Here is a 14,327-nt window from a genome sequence, read left to right on the forward strand (position 1 = left end):
ATTGCTATTTTTCAATTTGCCACATAATTGTGCTTAGAGTACCTCAGCTCTCCCTTTCTTACCTTCACCATCCAGAGCTTGGTTCTTATCTCTGAACCTGTGCTCTCAACCTGATAGGTGTTGAGAGCATTGCAGATGCAAGCACACTGAACTTTTCAGGAAAGAGGTTTTGTTACATTACTTTGCAACAGTCTGTGGCCATTTCAGGACCAGTGTTGACAGATTGAAATGAGAAGCTTCATTAAATCTCCTCAGCAGGGGGAACAGAGAGGAAAAATGGGGATGATAATTGAAACTTTAAGAAGGCCGGGCTTTCTGATAATACTATGTGTTGTGATCATACAAGGATTTGTAGGTTGATAAATATAATAGGGTGTAGTTGAAAACATTGCAGATGTAAAATGTCATAGGGTATTAAAGGCATGTACTTTATAACACAAAGTTGCTAATCCAGATGACAAAGTAATTTATTAAAGTATAAAAATTAATAATCTATAATGTACTTAAAAATGTTAGAATCACTAAGCATTTACCTGTCTGAGCTATTACTAGAGAATGGTTCTTTCTGTAAGAATTATTTCCCAGTCCTGTATTATTATGGTGATTTACTGCATTTCTGGTCATCCTAAAACTGCTATTTATAAATTTAGTATCTGCACCTGCAGCTGTGTGCTCTCCCATTAATGCCGATTAGTATGTAGTCCATTCTATTACATCCTTTTCAAAACCTATAAAAATATGTTTTAATTGAAGCTTGAAGGAAAGCTCTCATTAAAAATATGGTAAGTAGAAATTCTGGAAATACTAATAGTTATTACAGAGCTAGACTGGTCTTCTTCCATCATGTTGCTGTTCTATGTTAGTGTAGGTATTAGAGCTCTGAGAACAAACTTGTTTGTGTTCATTCAGTTCTTTCCTTCTACGGCATATTCTATTTTGAGAGTAGCAATTGGGGAAAACTTTCTCTTCTTTCAGCCTTCATAACTTCAATGAATAAAATAAGTGTATTAACTTTGCAATTGTGATTTACGCTTAGGTGGAAAACTCTGACACACAAAGAGTTGAAGAGTGTAGCTACAGAGAAAGGAAATCTAAATCTCCAGTAACCACAGATAAAGAAACAGGTAAGTAAGTATATTCTTACGTATACTGTACACCAGAGCTGGTTAAAAAAACACTGACGGAACCATTTTCAGTTGGAAAGTGTAGTTCCGTGAAAATTGAAAAGTGTCAATTTTGCCAAAATTTCCTTTCAAAGTAAAAATGAGCGGGAGGGAGTGTTTCAGCCTTTCTGGGACAAACATTTTTCCTTTCGAAATGACTTTTTGCTTAATATTTTTTTTTATTTTGTATTCTATATTATTTCAGTCAAAGTTGAAATAAAAGTTTCAATTGACCAAAAACAATTTTTTCCTGGAATTTTCTTTCATGGAGGATTTCAGTGTTTTCAGGTTTTGTTCTTAATTAGAACAAAAACAAATTTTCAAAATCTTGCTCAAAATGGAATTTCCATTCTCCACACAGCTCTATTGTATACACATGCAGCTAAACAAAAAGGGAAGTTCCATGCTAAATGTGTTTGTGAAATATATTTCTCTTGCTTATTGTTTCACCATGGAATTACTTAAACCATGACTTAATTTTTAATTTTTGACTTTGGGATATACCAGCAAAGGGTAATTGTATGATGCTGTTTGGGACCAATAGTTCAGACTAATATACACTGTTTATTTCTTTATAACTTTCAGCTCTCAGTTGCATGAGAGTGGCTCAAAAATCACTGTCCTACCCTCATTTTTCTCTTCAGAGATATTACTGAATTATCTGATCAGATAGGTATTTCAGTTGTTTTTACTATTGGACATTTTGAATCCAAAAAAGTTAGGCCTAAATTTTCAGGAAGTTTCATCATGCAGTTACCATAATTGTATACTGAAGTTGGGTAATTCTTTGCATTCACAGAACTTTTATGCATGCAAATCCCCCAAAATAAAGCAGGAACAGCACAACAGCAGTGTACTGCTGTAAGCGAAGAAGATTTTACAAATCTCTTTTCATTCCCATATATTGCATTGAACCGTTTTCTTATAATTGGCCCACAGGTGATTAGAATTCCCTGCACACCCAGATATCTCAATGTTAATCACCTCCCTGCCCCCTTTTTTGTTTAGCTCCCTCCCACGATGCCATAGGTGGTACTAGTGACCATTAAACTTTGGTCAGAGAAATCAAACTCGACTTCACATCCCTTCAAAGCCCTATTGAAGGCAAAGCTGTTATTGAGTTATCCAGTGTAACTTCTACAGTACAATGGCAGTCTGTAATGAAAAAAATCTCTCACACCAGAGTATTGTACAACTGTTAATTTTGTGGTCAAACTACGGTCAAACATACTTTTTTGGCATAAGAATTATTCTTTACATACTCTTGCTTTTTTACATAATATAAGGGAAGAACATATAGGTGAAATACTGAACACAAGAAAAAAAAAAACCTTACCTTTCCTCTAGATTTTCCTTACTGCTAGAATAGGGAGACAAAAATAAGTCTAAATGTACCCTTTATTTTCCTTCTTGTGTGTGAATGTTAGTGATCATAAAAGGCACCTCTCTGATATCCCCACAGAGTGAAGTCCTCTGTATATTCACAGAACAGGTATAGTAAACGCAGCTACAGTGCCTTAGAACCCTGATTTGGAGGGATTATCATTAGCAGGATAGTTCAGTCTCAGTGCCCAATCACTAGACCTGTCCCCTGGGACTGCCAACAGATGTACTGCGTCCACTGGGAATTGGACTGAGGAAAATCAATCACAGTGTAACTTCAGAATGAAGATTTAAATACTTAATTCTGTTCTACTCAGTCCAGCTCCAGGCAAGATGCAACATACAGTGCATAAATGCTCTTCATCACTACACTTTTCTCTGAGCATTTTATATCCAATATATGCAGTGTATACTAATAACTTGATCATTTATATATTTATACCTTTGTGTTTCAGCACAGGAAACTTCAAATACCATAGACATGACAGCAGCAGCAAAAATCCAGATTGAAGTAAAAGATCAAGAGGTAAGCATGCTTATTATATTCACCTTTTACAGACTGAAGCAAAACATACATAATCATTTTACTTCAAGACCTTGGGTTTCCTGACCCAGCATTCTAAATGGAACATGAAGTTGGTACATATACAGATACTTTTGAACTACCAGTGCCTGGGAACAGGATTGCCTCTTCTGTTCTCTCATGTGGCAAATCTGACATACTCCCACTTTTTAATTACAGATAGAAATACCTGATCAGGAAAAAGTAAGCAGCATGCCAGGAATGGAAAAAAACCAATCGCCTACTCGAGAGGGTGAATCAGGTAGCTAAAACAACTGTAGACACACTCATATTTATCTTCATAAATCTTGAGGGCTTTTTATACTTGTGTGTTCAAATTTGTGTCTATAACCTGTGGCTCATGGGCCAGTTTGGTAACTTAATGACAGTGCTCTGCACAGCCATGCATAAGGCTCAGGTCTGATTTCCAGTCCTAGTCTCTACCTTCAAAGGTTGATTTGGTTCCAAGAAATTTGTGGGAGTACCTGGCACTGATCACTGATGAACTCTCTCATTAGGGAGTAGCACAGGCAGATTAGAGACACCTGATCCCTGCAGGAGCAGAGACCTCCAGCCAGGACTTTGTTTTGTCCAGCCAGGACTGGAGCCTTCCCTTCACATTGCCTCTGCAGGAATTGGGTGTCACTGGTCCTGAGGCAGCGCAGGGAGCCCTCTGCAGCTGCGTTATGGTCCCCCACACTCCCATGACAGCAGGGCTACAGGGGGCTCCCTGTGCTGCTGCAGAAGCCATTCATCAGCATGTAGCATCCCCTGGAGCTGGGGGCTCCTCTTTCTCACAGCTGTTTGGATAATAGGGTTTCAGATAAACAGGAGAATAATGTATATTTTTATTTATTTATTTATTTATTTATTTTTATTTATTGAGACTGCCTTCTTGTTCTCCAATATCTCCATTTTTCATTTAAACAAAAAAGTCAAATAAAGCCCTTATGGTTGAGAAAATAACCTTGAAAACATGCACGTGACCCATGCAGTACTGTCTGCTTGAGTTTGCAGAGAGTCAAAAACAATTACTCAGACAAGTGGGCATCGCTCCTGTTCATCTCCATGGACTGTTAACTCAGATGTTAAATGTCAACATCGTTACGTATTTCACTGATGTTAAAAGCAGTTGAGAAAGCAGAGGGATGTATTAGGAAGACCTGCATAATCTGTTGAGTGGCATTTCTTTTTGGTGTTACGAGTGGATGGCGCATAGGGGAGTACCACTGCCTCTTTGTCCCCAATCTGATCAGTGGAGCTGAAAGGCCAGAGTGGAGGAACAGAGCCAGAGTGCATCCTCATCAAATAGCAGCCACTCCCATAGAATCCAGCAAGGAATCCCCATTTCCATCAAGGGAGAGCCGAGTCCAGCAGTACCCATAGATATAGGTGCATCGTACTGAGAGGGAACCAACTCCTGCAAGCCTCAGGATCCCAGCAGAATAAACACAATCATATTTTGAACATCACAAAATCTACTGCGAGTGGTGTCTCATTTTGGCATCTGAAGTAGGTGGAGCTTAGCTCGTTGGTAAAGCTTGAGAGAATATCACTATTTTTTTTTCCCAGTTCAAGCCCCGATGGACAGGGCATAGGGGCTTGATCTGGGAGGTGAAGTTGGGGGGAGACAAAGAGGGAATAGGCACTCCACTCTAATAATATCCCCCCAAATGTTTCACCTGTTCAGTCAGAGCATCTACTGTCAGAATCTATATGGGAATATCCATCTAAGAACTGTGATCTGCCCTGGGTAATATTGATTAAGCCCTGCCTCAATTACCACTGAAGAGTTTTACAAAAAGAAGATATTGCACCTCTTAACCATAATTATTTTATATACGCTACATATTAATGACATTAGAAGAGTAAAAATATGTGAATGATATTGGACTAATGGAAATTTTCACTTCCTCTCTTGATGACACTAAACTGGGAGGAGAGGTAGATAGGATACAGAGGGACCTAGACAAATTAGAGGATCGGGCCAAAATAAATCTGATGAGGTTCAACAAAGACAAGTGTAGAGTCCTGCACTTAGGACAGAAGAATCCCATGCACTGCTACAGACTAGGAACCGAATGGCTACACAGCAGTTCTGCAGAAAAAGACCTAGGGGTTACAGTGGACGAGAAGCTGGATATGAATCGACAGTATGCCCTTGTTGCCAAGAAGGCCAATGGCATTTTGGGATGTATAAGTAGGGGCATTGCCAGCAGATTGGGGGACGTGATCGTTCCCCTCTATTCGACATTGGTGAGGCCTCATCTGGAGTACTGTGTGCAGTTATGGGCCCCACACTACAAGAAGGATGTAGAAAAATTGGAAAGTGACCAGTGGAGGGCAACAAAAATGATTAGGGGACTGGAACACATGACTTATGAGGAGAGGCTGAGGGAACTGGGATTGTTTAGTCTGCAGAAGAGAAGAATGAGGGGGGATTTGATAGCTGCTTTCAACTACCTGAAAGGGTTCCAAAGAGGATGGATCTAGACTGTTCTCAGTGGTAGCAGATGACAGAACAAGGAGTAATGGTCTCAAGTTGCAGTGGGGGAGGTTTAGGTTGGATATTAGGAAAAAACTTTTTCACTAGGAGGGTGGTGAAGCACTGGAATGCATTACGTAGGGAGGTGGTGGAATCTCCTTCCTTTGAGGTTTTTAAGGTCAGGCTTGACAAAGCCCTGGCTGGGATGATTTAGTTGGGGATTGGTCCTGCTATGAGCAGGGGGTTGGGCTAGATGACTTCCTGAAGTCCCTTCCAACCCTGATATTCTGTGATTCTATGATGACTGCTTTTCTTCTATTGCTCCAGAGAATAAATGAATTTGTCAACATGATTCATTATAAATATATTTGAATGCAAACATATGGCATGTAAAATAGTTTTGCTGTTTAATCTGGTTGGAGTGCAGTTGAGGTCCATGTTTAATTTAGTGTGCCACATCTATGAAATTGAGGTTGTTTTTTATGCTTTTTAAAAAAAACTGAAGTAATATGGAACTGAAAGTCTCTTCATTGTTTCATGTATTTGCTCCTTCAAAGAGAAGGGCTTGATTTTTTTTATTTCCCCCCTTCCCCCCCCCCCCCCCCCCCGATTTACATTTTTGTAAATCAGGGACAACTTGGCTGACATCAGTGGAATTACACTGATGCAAAACGGGTGTAAAGAAGAAGAGGATCAGGCTCTCATAAGCATAGACAGGAGCATTTCAGTTAAACATTTAAACTGTTTTGCAGATGATTATCCAGTTACTCAAGATTTGAGAAAAGGAAACAAACAGAGTCAGTGCTCCAAAATAAAAGATAACAAGGTATTTTTATCCATTTTCACTGTTTTAGTCAAAAAGATATTGAGAGAATTTGATGTCTGATGCTGTAAATATGTGTTTGATTTTTGGAGGGGAGTGGTTTTCATAATTACAGTAATTGTAAATGCTTACAATAATATTTTAACGGTTAAATTTTACCATGTAAAGATTCAAACTGTTCAAGCCTCAATTTTGAACTCTTCCAAAATTTTGAGGCTGCTAAGTGTCACGCATCAGATGTGACATTCACACATTTGGCAGCTCTTCGCACCTTCCTTCATTTCAATATAATCTGCCTGCAGCAGAATCTTGTACATCTGGCTGGTCAGCAGGCATACAACCTCAGTTCCCTCTCAACCATTGCAGGCAGCTGCTGCTACCAAAGATTCTGCTTCCCCTCTCTCTGCTCCTCTTGTTGGTGCCCTGCCAACTTGGGTCTCTGGAATTGGGGGAAGGGGAAGAAAAGGAGGAGGCTGGTGCTATATATTGCAGGCAGAGACATGAGGAAATGAGGGAGAAGGGGCAGAATGGAGGAATACTGAAAGGGAGGAACAAAAAGGTGGGTTAGAATGGGGAGTAGGGACAGAGATTGGGCAGGAGCTGAAAATGAGCAGGATTTAAAGGCTGAAAGAGGATTGGGACATAATTGTGGGGTGACTGGAGAGGGACAGCTTGGTGAAGCCTATTTCAGGTTCACTGCCCCCTAAAATCTTCTTCCTATACAACACTCCTAGGCTGTGCCAGCCTCTTCTACAGGCCCACCCACAGTCCAGGCTATCTCAGCTTATCCCCCTGAAGAAAACACCCCTTCTAAACTCTCCTTCCAACATCCCATTTTCTATTGGTTGCCCCAGTCCCCTGCTTTTGAGGTTTAATGGGAATAGGCTCCTGTCTCCCTTGCATGTATGCCTATGAAGGACCCTGAAGGGGAAACCACTAGCTATTTTTCATCATCAAGAAATGTCACACACACAGCTGAACACCACCTGGTTACTGTGAAATTTGTATAATCAGTAGGGAAAATACCAGGTTATTTTTTCTTTCCCGTGCATCTGATAGAAAAATAGCCATTATCTGAGTGTGTCTGAGTATATTCTGTGTGACCAGATTGCCCCACTACTTGGTACCAGCATTCAACTGATGCTCTGTGTTTGGTAAGAAAAAAAAAAAGATAGCGTGTACAGCAGAGGTCCCACAGTAGTACGTCTTCTATTGACCTTTCATTAATCTGCAAATATTAAGACAAAATTGGAGGGATAAAATGCTCTATAGAGGAATGAGCCCATGAGATTTTGTTTGTTCTCTCCCCCATTGACTTTAGTACTAAAGTTTTAATAGGGAATTAAATAGCCATGAAGAATAAAAATAGTATTTTACATTCATATTTTTTAAGAGTAGCTGGCAGTGACCTTATAGTTGTAATAAAATACCTCTTTTTATTATTATTTTTTCAAAATAATTAAGGACGTGACCTCTGGAGATACAGCTGAGGTATCCAAAGAAATCATTAGGAAACACATACCTCTTTCAAGTGCTGTGGAAGAAAAAGGTAATGTAAATATAAATTCAGGGCAATTTACTGAAACTGTACACAGTTAATTTTTTTAATTAGAATATGTCTCTGAGAATGAGAATCTTTATTTCATAATTAAATATTTGCTTATCTTCTCCATTAATAGAGTTGTCTATAAAAATGTTAAGTGTAGCAGCCATTGAAAAACACATGGTTGGCTTCTGAAACTCCCAAAGAGTTGTTTTGGGGCCCCTGGAAGACCTGTCCAGAGAAGGTGCACAGGAATGTAAGCCAGCCACTGCTTCTGCTCCATTGCATGACCTGGAGTCAGAAAATGGGCAGTTTGCCAGAGAGATGGGAGGGTCAGGGCACTTCACTAGTGAGGCTCTGTGTAAATCTGGCCATAAATTAAAGCTGCCTTTCCTTGACAGAACCACAACCTGCTCTCCCAGAGAGGAACTCCCCTTTCCAATACAGCTGCCTGTAGGAGTAAAGTGTATAAATTGCATTGACTGTGGGTGACTTAGCCCTATTAATTAATTTATACACTGTACTAAAAAAAATGATATAGTGTCCTATGAATTAATGTTGGCTTTGACTTCCTCATCTACCTTCCTTTGCATAGTGTCTATACACTAACAAGGGATTGATCTGTTTAATGGCTTCAATTCTCAATACCAACAAACCTGCTGACAAATCTGAGTTTGTTTTGCAATTAACCACCTATTCAGCTCACCTCCCTACTTTCTGGTTGGTGGGTGTGGGGAAAAAATTAGTAGTAGTATCAATAAATGAGTTGACTTTGGGGTTCTTGTTATAATAATATGGGTCACCCTCTCAAACATTGTAATTCCATTACTTTAAAATCCAAAATCCTGTACAGTAACTCCCACTTGTCTAATGAAGCAGCCTAAACAACATAATACAGCAAAAATTGTAAGACAAATACTATCTGATGTATTAATAATATTTTTACTGACGTTTAATTTATAGTACCCCCAGGCATATAAAGTAGTTTTGAGACAGTACAGAGACTGTGGCCAGTACTTTTTGTTTCTAAAGCAAAGATACGCAGTGAAGTTGTGTCTTTGACTTTGTATTTTGTGCAGATGAGTTAACCAGCAAGCAGGATACTTGTGAAAAAGCAAAGCAGAGTCTGGAGTCTAATTTAAGTTCTGTAGAGGCAAGTAGTCTTATCCATCTTAATTCATTGCCATTTGAAAGTTTAGCATTAAAACAAAATTACATTTTGTCTTTTACTTTCTGACTGCAGCAATAAAAATAATATTGACTTCACCACAGCCATAGAAGAAAACAATGATTTGATCACCTGGAGCATCGTAGAGTGACTGACTAAATAGCCACACCATAATGTCCAGTCCAGAATATAAGCCATAAGTAGTGCTGTCATCACCTAGAGTAAAAAATGCAGGAGAGAAGTCATATGACTTGTAAGGTTTTTTGGGGGTTTTTTTGAAGAGAGTAATCTAAAGAGAGACATGGTATGTGCTGGTGCTGTATGTGTAACAAATTGCATTTAGCATGCAACCTTGACCACTTCATTTGCATTCCTCCAAATTAATCCATCTCTACCAAGATTACTCCCAAAAGGCAAAACAGCCACGGGTGTTTTATTTGTTTTTTGGTTTTTTTAAACATAATCTGGCAGAACATTTTTCTTTACTTCCCAGACCCCAGCCTCACAAAGGCTGGATTTCTCCCTCCAAACTACAGTGGCCTGAAATATACACAAAAGTAAATTCTGGACCAGTGACAGGTTTGAGATCTGATATCTCATGACTCTTCAGAACTATAAATCACAGTAATTGTTGCTATTTACTGTTAAAAGCCAAGAACTGTCCCTTTCCAATGGTATAAAGACTCTATTTCTAGCCAGGTGTCAGGGCACAATATCTTGACATATTGATATATGGAAAAGCTATTGTAGGCAATTTTAAGAAGTTTAAATATATTTGTATTTTTCCCCTTCAGAGAGATGTATAGTTGAATTTATGTTTGTTAAGGCAGCAGCCTGGCTTTACAAACCGAGGGGTGTGAAAAATAGTACTTGTCTGCAAAGTATGTGGCTGAGAAATGTAAGTTAATTTACTGTATGTGAAAGGTGCATTGATTGACTGACTGTCCTGGAGACTGCAATCACTACCTAGACACAGCACAGGTAGTGACAGTGCAAATTTACCCTACAACACTCCTATTGTATCAAAACCCAAAATCGGAAGAAGCATCTCTATACCTGTGTCTACGCTATGAGTTAGAGGTGGGATTCCGAACTCGTGTGCACACATTTGTGCTAGCCTGGGAAAAGCGAAAGTGAGTATAAATAGTGTGGCCACAGTAGTAGCAAGACAGCTATTTATATTTGCCCTAGCTCTTATCAGACTAGTGCAAGTATGCATACACAAGCTGAGTAGCACACCTCTAGCTCGTAGTATAGATGTAGCCTAAGAGTACATCTACATTGCAGCTGGAGATGTGAATTGCAGCTTGTGTAGACACATCTATGCTGTCTGTACTCTAGCTAACTTGCTAAGAGGAAAAATGAGGAAACTGCAGCGCGGGCATAAGTGTGGGCTGCATGAGCAAATACGGACCCAGAAATGTCAAGTGGGCTTGTGAAGCTTGCACTGCAGCATCCTCTTTCTTTTCCTTTTAGTGAGGTAGCTACGGGTACATCTGCACAGGCTCCATTCAAACCCTCAGCTGCAAGGGTACCATGCATACCCTAGAGCTGAGAGGGAAGTAGGTTTCCTTGCTCATTCACAGCTTGATCCAAAGTCCACTGAAATCAGAGGAAAGACCATCTTCGGCTTTGGATCTGGTCCTCAGTCTTTGGTCTCTCTCCTGGAACTAGCAGCGAGGTGCCAGTTGTGGTGGTGGTTTTTGGGATCTGGCCATCTGTCCAGTAAAAATTAGACTGACCTGCACTAACTTATTTCACAGAGGCTACAATACAGCAATCAGATGATGATTTTTGTTACTTACAACCTGGGCTAGATTCAAGCCAATGACCTAGAGGTAAAAGATTGCATTCTTTACCAAAGCTTTGAAATATGTAGACCCCAACTAGTGCTGAAGTGTAAGTTACATCGGCAGCGATTCTTACTCAAGACATTTGTCTTTAAATAATAGAAAAAAAAATCTTATTTTGATCATCTGAATGGCTCAGCTGTTTGCAGACTTTTTTGGCTATTATGATTTGAAGGCCGTTCTGTATGTCATTGGAAAGATACTTTGTACTAGAAAAGGTCTCAGATTTCTCTTGAAACCATGATAGTATGGTCATTCTTAATATTGAATGAATACCTGCACTACTTTAAAACCTGATGTTACAGTAACTAAAGCCTGCTTCTCCCCCCCCACTTTTTTTTTTTTTTTTAGGAAAATCAACCTGTAATAGTTAAGCGGAAAAGAGGAAGGCCTCGTAAATACCCTGTTGAAGCAGTACAGAGTAGTAAGTACTATGCGATATCTTCATGGAAAATGTGAAAACGTTAATGATTTTTCTGAATCTACTTTTTTTTTCTCCGTCAGGAGTGGATTCAGAAGCTGACACGAACACTGGGAATGTGAGTGTCTGAATATTTTATTTGGATTTACACATTTTGGTCATTTTAAAACTAATTTTTTTATGTAACTTACCATGTAAAAAACAAATCAATAAATATATAAACTAGAAATTATTGGTTGAGGGTATGGTCCTGAAAATATAATCCAATATAGTAGTTGATTTCTGTGAGCAAAAAGGTATTCTAACCAATTGACCGCAGTAGTAGTGTCCAGCAGTTTAGCAGTGCTTTTTTTGAATCCAGCATTGTCGATGTAAATTCTCTTTCAAAAATTGTAGCAGCAATGAAAATATCAAACTTTTTACAGATAATTTTACACACCGACTCAAATACTGATTGCAGACATTTGTATGCTGTTATTACCTATGGTGGGGTTATTTTGGTCTAAGTATAAGGAAAGGGGGAGAAGACTTAGACAGTTTTACCCCCTTTCCCACCCTATTAGTTCCAGCAGTGAGCTCAACGTATATAAGTATTAAGTGCCTAATACGTAGGAGAGATGATCCAGTAAAAAAACTGGTTGTATGATCCCTGTATTTTGTCAGGAGTTTCAACATTTGTTTGTATTTAAGGCCGTTCTGTATGTCATTGGAAAGATACTTTGTACTAGAAAAGGTCTCAGATTTCTCTTGAAACCATGATAGTATGGTCATTCTTAATATTGAATGAATACCTGCGCTACTTTAAAACCTGATGTTACAGTAACTAAAGCCAGTTTGTATTTAAGCTAATAGGCCTAGTCAGAAGACAGATATATGTAAATAGTAAATTAATAGCTCCCTAGGTAACCCTCTAACTTCGAAGAGTCTTTGCTGTCAATTTTATGAATATTCTAACCCGTACAACAGCTGCTAAAGAAGATACCTGTTCTGTTGAAAGCATTTTTGCTCAGTACAGTCCAGTCAAATTATAGTGTGGTGTGATGTTGAATCAGAACTTTTACTCCAAGTGTAGCTGATTGGAAATTTTCTGACTCGGAATTTCCCAAAGGTAAATGCCAAGTCACCAAATCTGAAATGGTCCACAGGAGTCAGGCAGCCTGAGGAGCCAGTTGGCCCGGGAGCCATGTGAAACCCAAATCCCAATCTTCCTGGCTTCTTAGCAGTCCGACAAGCAGGCTGCTGAAGAGGCTGAGAACCCCAGCTCCTGAGCTTTGAGGCTGCCTGCTCAGCCAAGGTTTCTGGGCTCCCAAATGCCCTTCAGCCTGCCTGGCGGAATTGTATCAAAGCAATTTTTCAATAAAGCCCTTTTTGGATTTGTTTTGCTGAGCATCTTTCATTGTTTTGTTTTCGTTCCGAATCAGAATGAAAACAAATTTGGAAATCCTCCATGAAACAGAATTACTGTTCTTCATCTAGCTCTAATCCCACTCAACATTTGTTATTAGCTGACAATTTCTAACAGCCCCTTTATAAGGGAATGTCCTGCATCTTTGTGTAGTGACTCACATTGGCAGATTTATCAATCAACATAGATTGGGTCCAGAAGGAGCTGGGTCTACCCTCCACCAGAAAGTGTGTCCCTATAACGTGAAGCCTTAATGGTTGGAGATAAGAAAGGGGAGATTGCTTCTGATCCATTAATGCTACTGGGGATAAATGCACACTTCAAAGGGAACTTTAGACTCCTTATTGCAGACTCTTAAATCCAGTGGTGAAAGCAACTGTTTTTGTATTCTTAGCATAGCAGATTGTAGTTATGCAGTTTTTCCTCTATCCAGAGTGAACGCTAATTTGTGGCTGTAGTGATTTTGTGAGTTTCTTTAGTAGTGTAGATTTACATAAAATTACTGTACTACACCTTCCTTTCCTACATATCATTATATATTAAATTGCCTTGACTGTGCAAAGTTAGTTTTCAGAAATGTGTGTAATCTTGGTTGTTTTCAGTAAGCAGTAGCATTCCAAGGTGTGAAATGCATGTTTCAATAATTGACGTAAATTGATTTGTCCATGAACTAAGCTCACAAAAAATTGTTCCAAACTCTGTTGTCCAGTCATGCATAGAATAAATGCAGACCAGTGTCACTACAAGAAATTAGATATAAAATATTCTGAATGTCAGTCAGACTTTTCTGTTGTTTCCGGTTTTGGAAACATGTTTTTATATCAATGGAAGTAAATCTTAGTGCTTGCTAATCCATTGCTAGGTTTATCTAGTTCTATTTTAAGAAATGTTTGGGGCTTTTTTAATTTTAGGTTCAATTGTCTCCAACTCTTGCTACTAGAGGAAAGTTTTCTCAAACAGGTAAGCAAATAAATCATCCATCTACCTTAACAGATCAGCAGGAAAGAGAAGGGGGGGACCTATAAAAGCTTACCTTCCAAAAAGTTCTAAAGTGTCCTTCCTGAGCTTTGCCTCTGCATTCAACCGTCTCTCCTCTCTGTAGAAACTAAGTAAATGAATTGGTAGAAACATGATGTCCATCCCTAATACGAGTTTTAGATAGAACAGAAAGATAGCAACTAGGTTATTCTCTTTTGATCCTGGTAGGACTTATTTCAACAGTGCTGCTCCTGGCGTTAAGTAAGAAATAATACACAACAGAAGATGTTGTTATGCTATATGTACATACACTGTGTTGGGGGGCACAGGGCAGAACTTCACAGAAGCAGTGGCTACTATAGTAAAACTGACTCTCAACTGCTAGTTTCCATTTTTGCTTCCATCTCTTTCCATGAATCAGATACCAAAATTGCAAATATTAAGGTAAGGAGGTTAAAATATAAATAGAAAAATATGTACTTACCCTATCTTTGCTCAACTAACTTCACTTTCTATGGAAATGGGATCAAAAGATGGGTACAGATA

At 39.0% G+C, this 14,327-nt stretch overlaps 1 protein-coding gene across 3 annotated transcripts in view; it reads left to right on the top strand.

Annotated features, from left to right (window-relative positions):
- BOD1L1 (biorientation of chromosomes in cell division 1 like 1) overlaps positions 1-14,327 on the top strand; it is a 57,712-nt gene that overhangs the window by 33,873 nt on the left and 9,512 nt on the right. For 2 of the 3 annotated variants that reach the window (XM_048848841.2, XM_075128028.1), the window contains exons 14-22: positions 1,037-1,124; positions 3,002-3,072; positions 3,289-3,370; positions 6,346-6,419; positions 7,881-7,965; positions 9,039-9,112; positions 11,329-11,401; positions 11,482-11,516; positions 13,715-13,763. In XM_048848841.2, the coding sequence (XP_048704798.2) occupies positions 1,037-1,124; positions 3,002-3,072; positions 3,289-3,370; positions 6,346-6,419; positions 7,881-7,965; positions 9,039-9,112; positions 11,329-11,401; positions 11,482-11,516; positions 13,715-13,763 (631 nt within the window). Of the gene's footprint in view, positions 1-1,036; positions 1,125-3,001; positions 3,073-3,288; positions 3,371-6,345; positions 6,420-7,880; positions 7,966-9,038; positions 9,113-11,328; positions 11,402-11,481; positions 11,517-13,714; positions 13,768-14,327 lie in introns of those variants that run through there. The other variant, XR_007356490.2, reaches the window with a different exon arrangement.

This window comes from Caretta caretta, chromosome 4 (assembly GCF_965140235.1).
Source record: "Caretta caretta isolate rCarCar2 chromosome 4, rCarCar1.hap1, whole genome shotgun sequence".
NCBI lineage: Eukaryota > Metazoa > Chordata > Testudines > Cheloniidae > Caretta > Caretta caretta.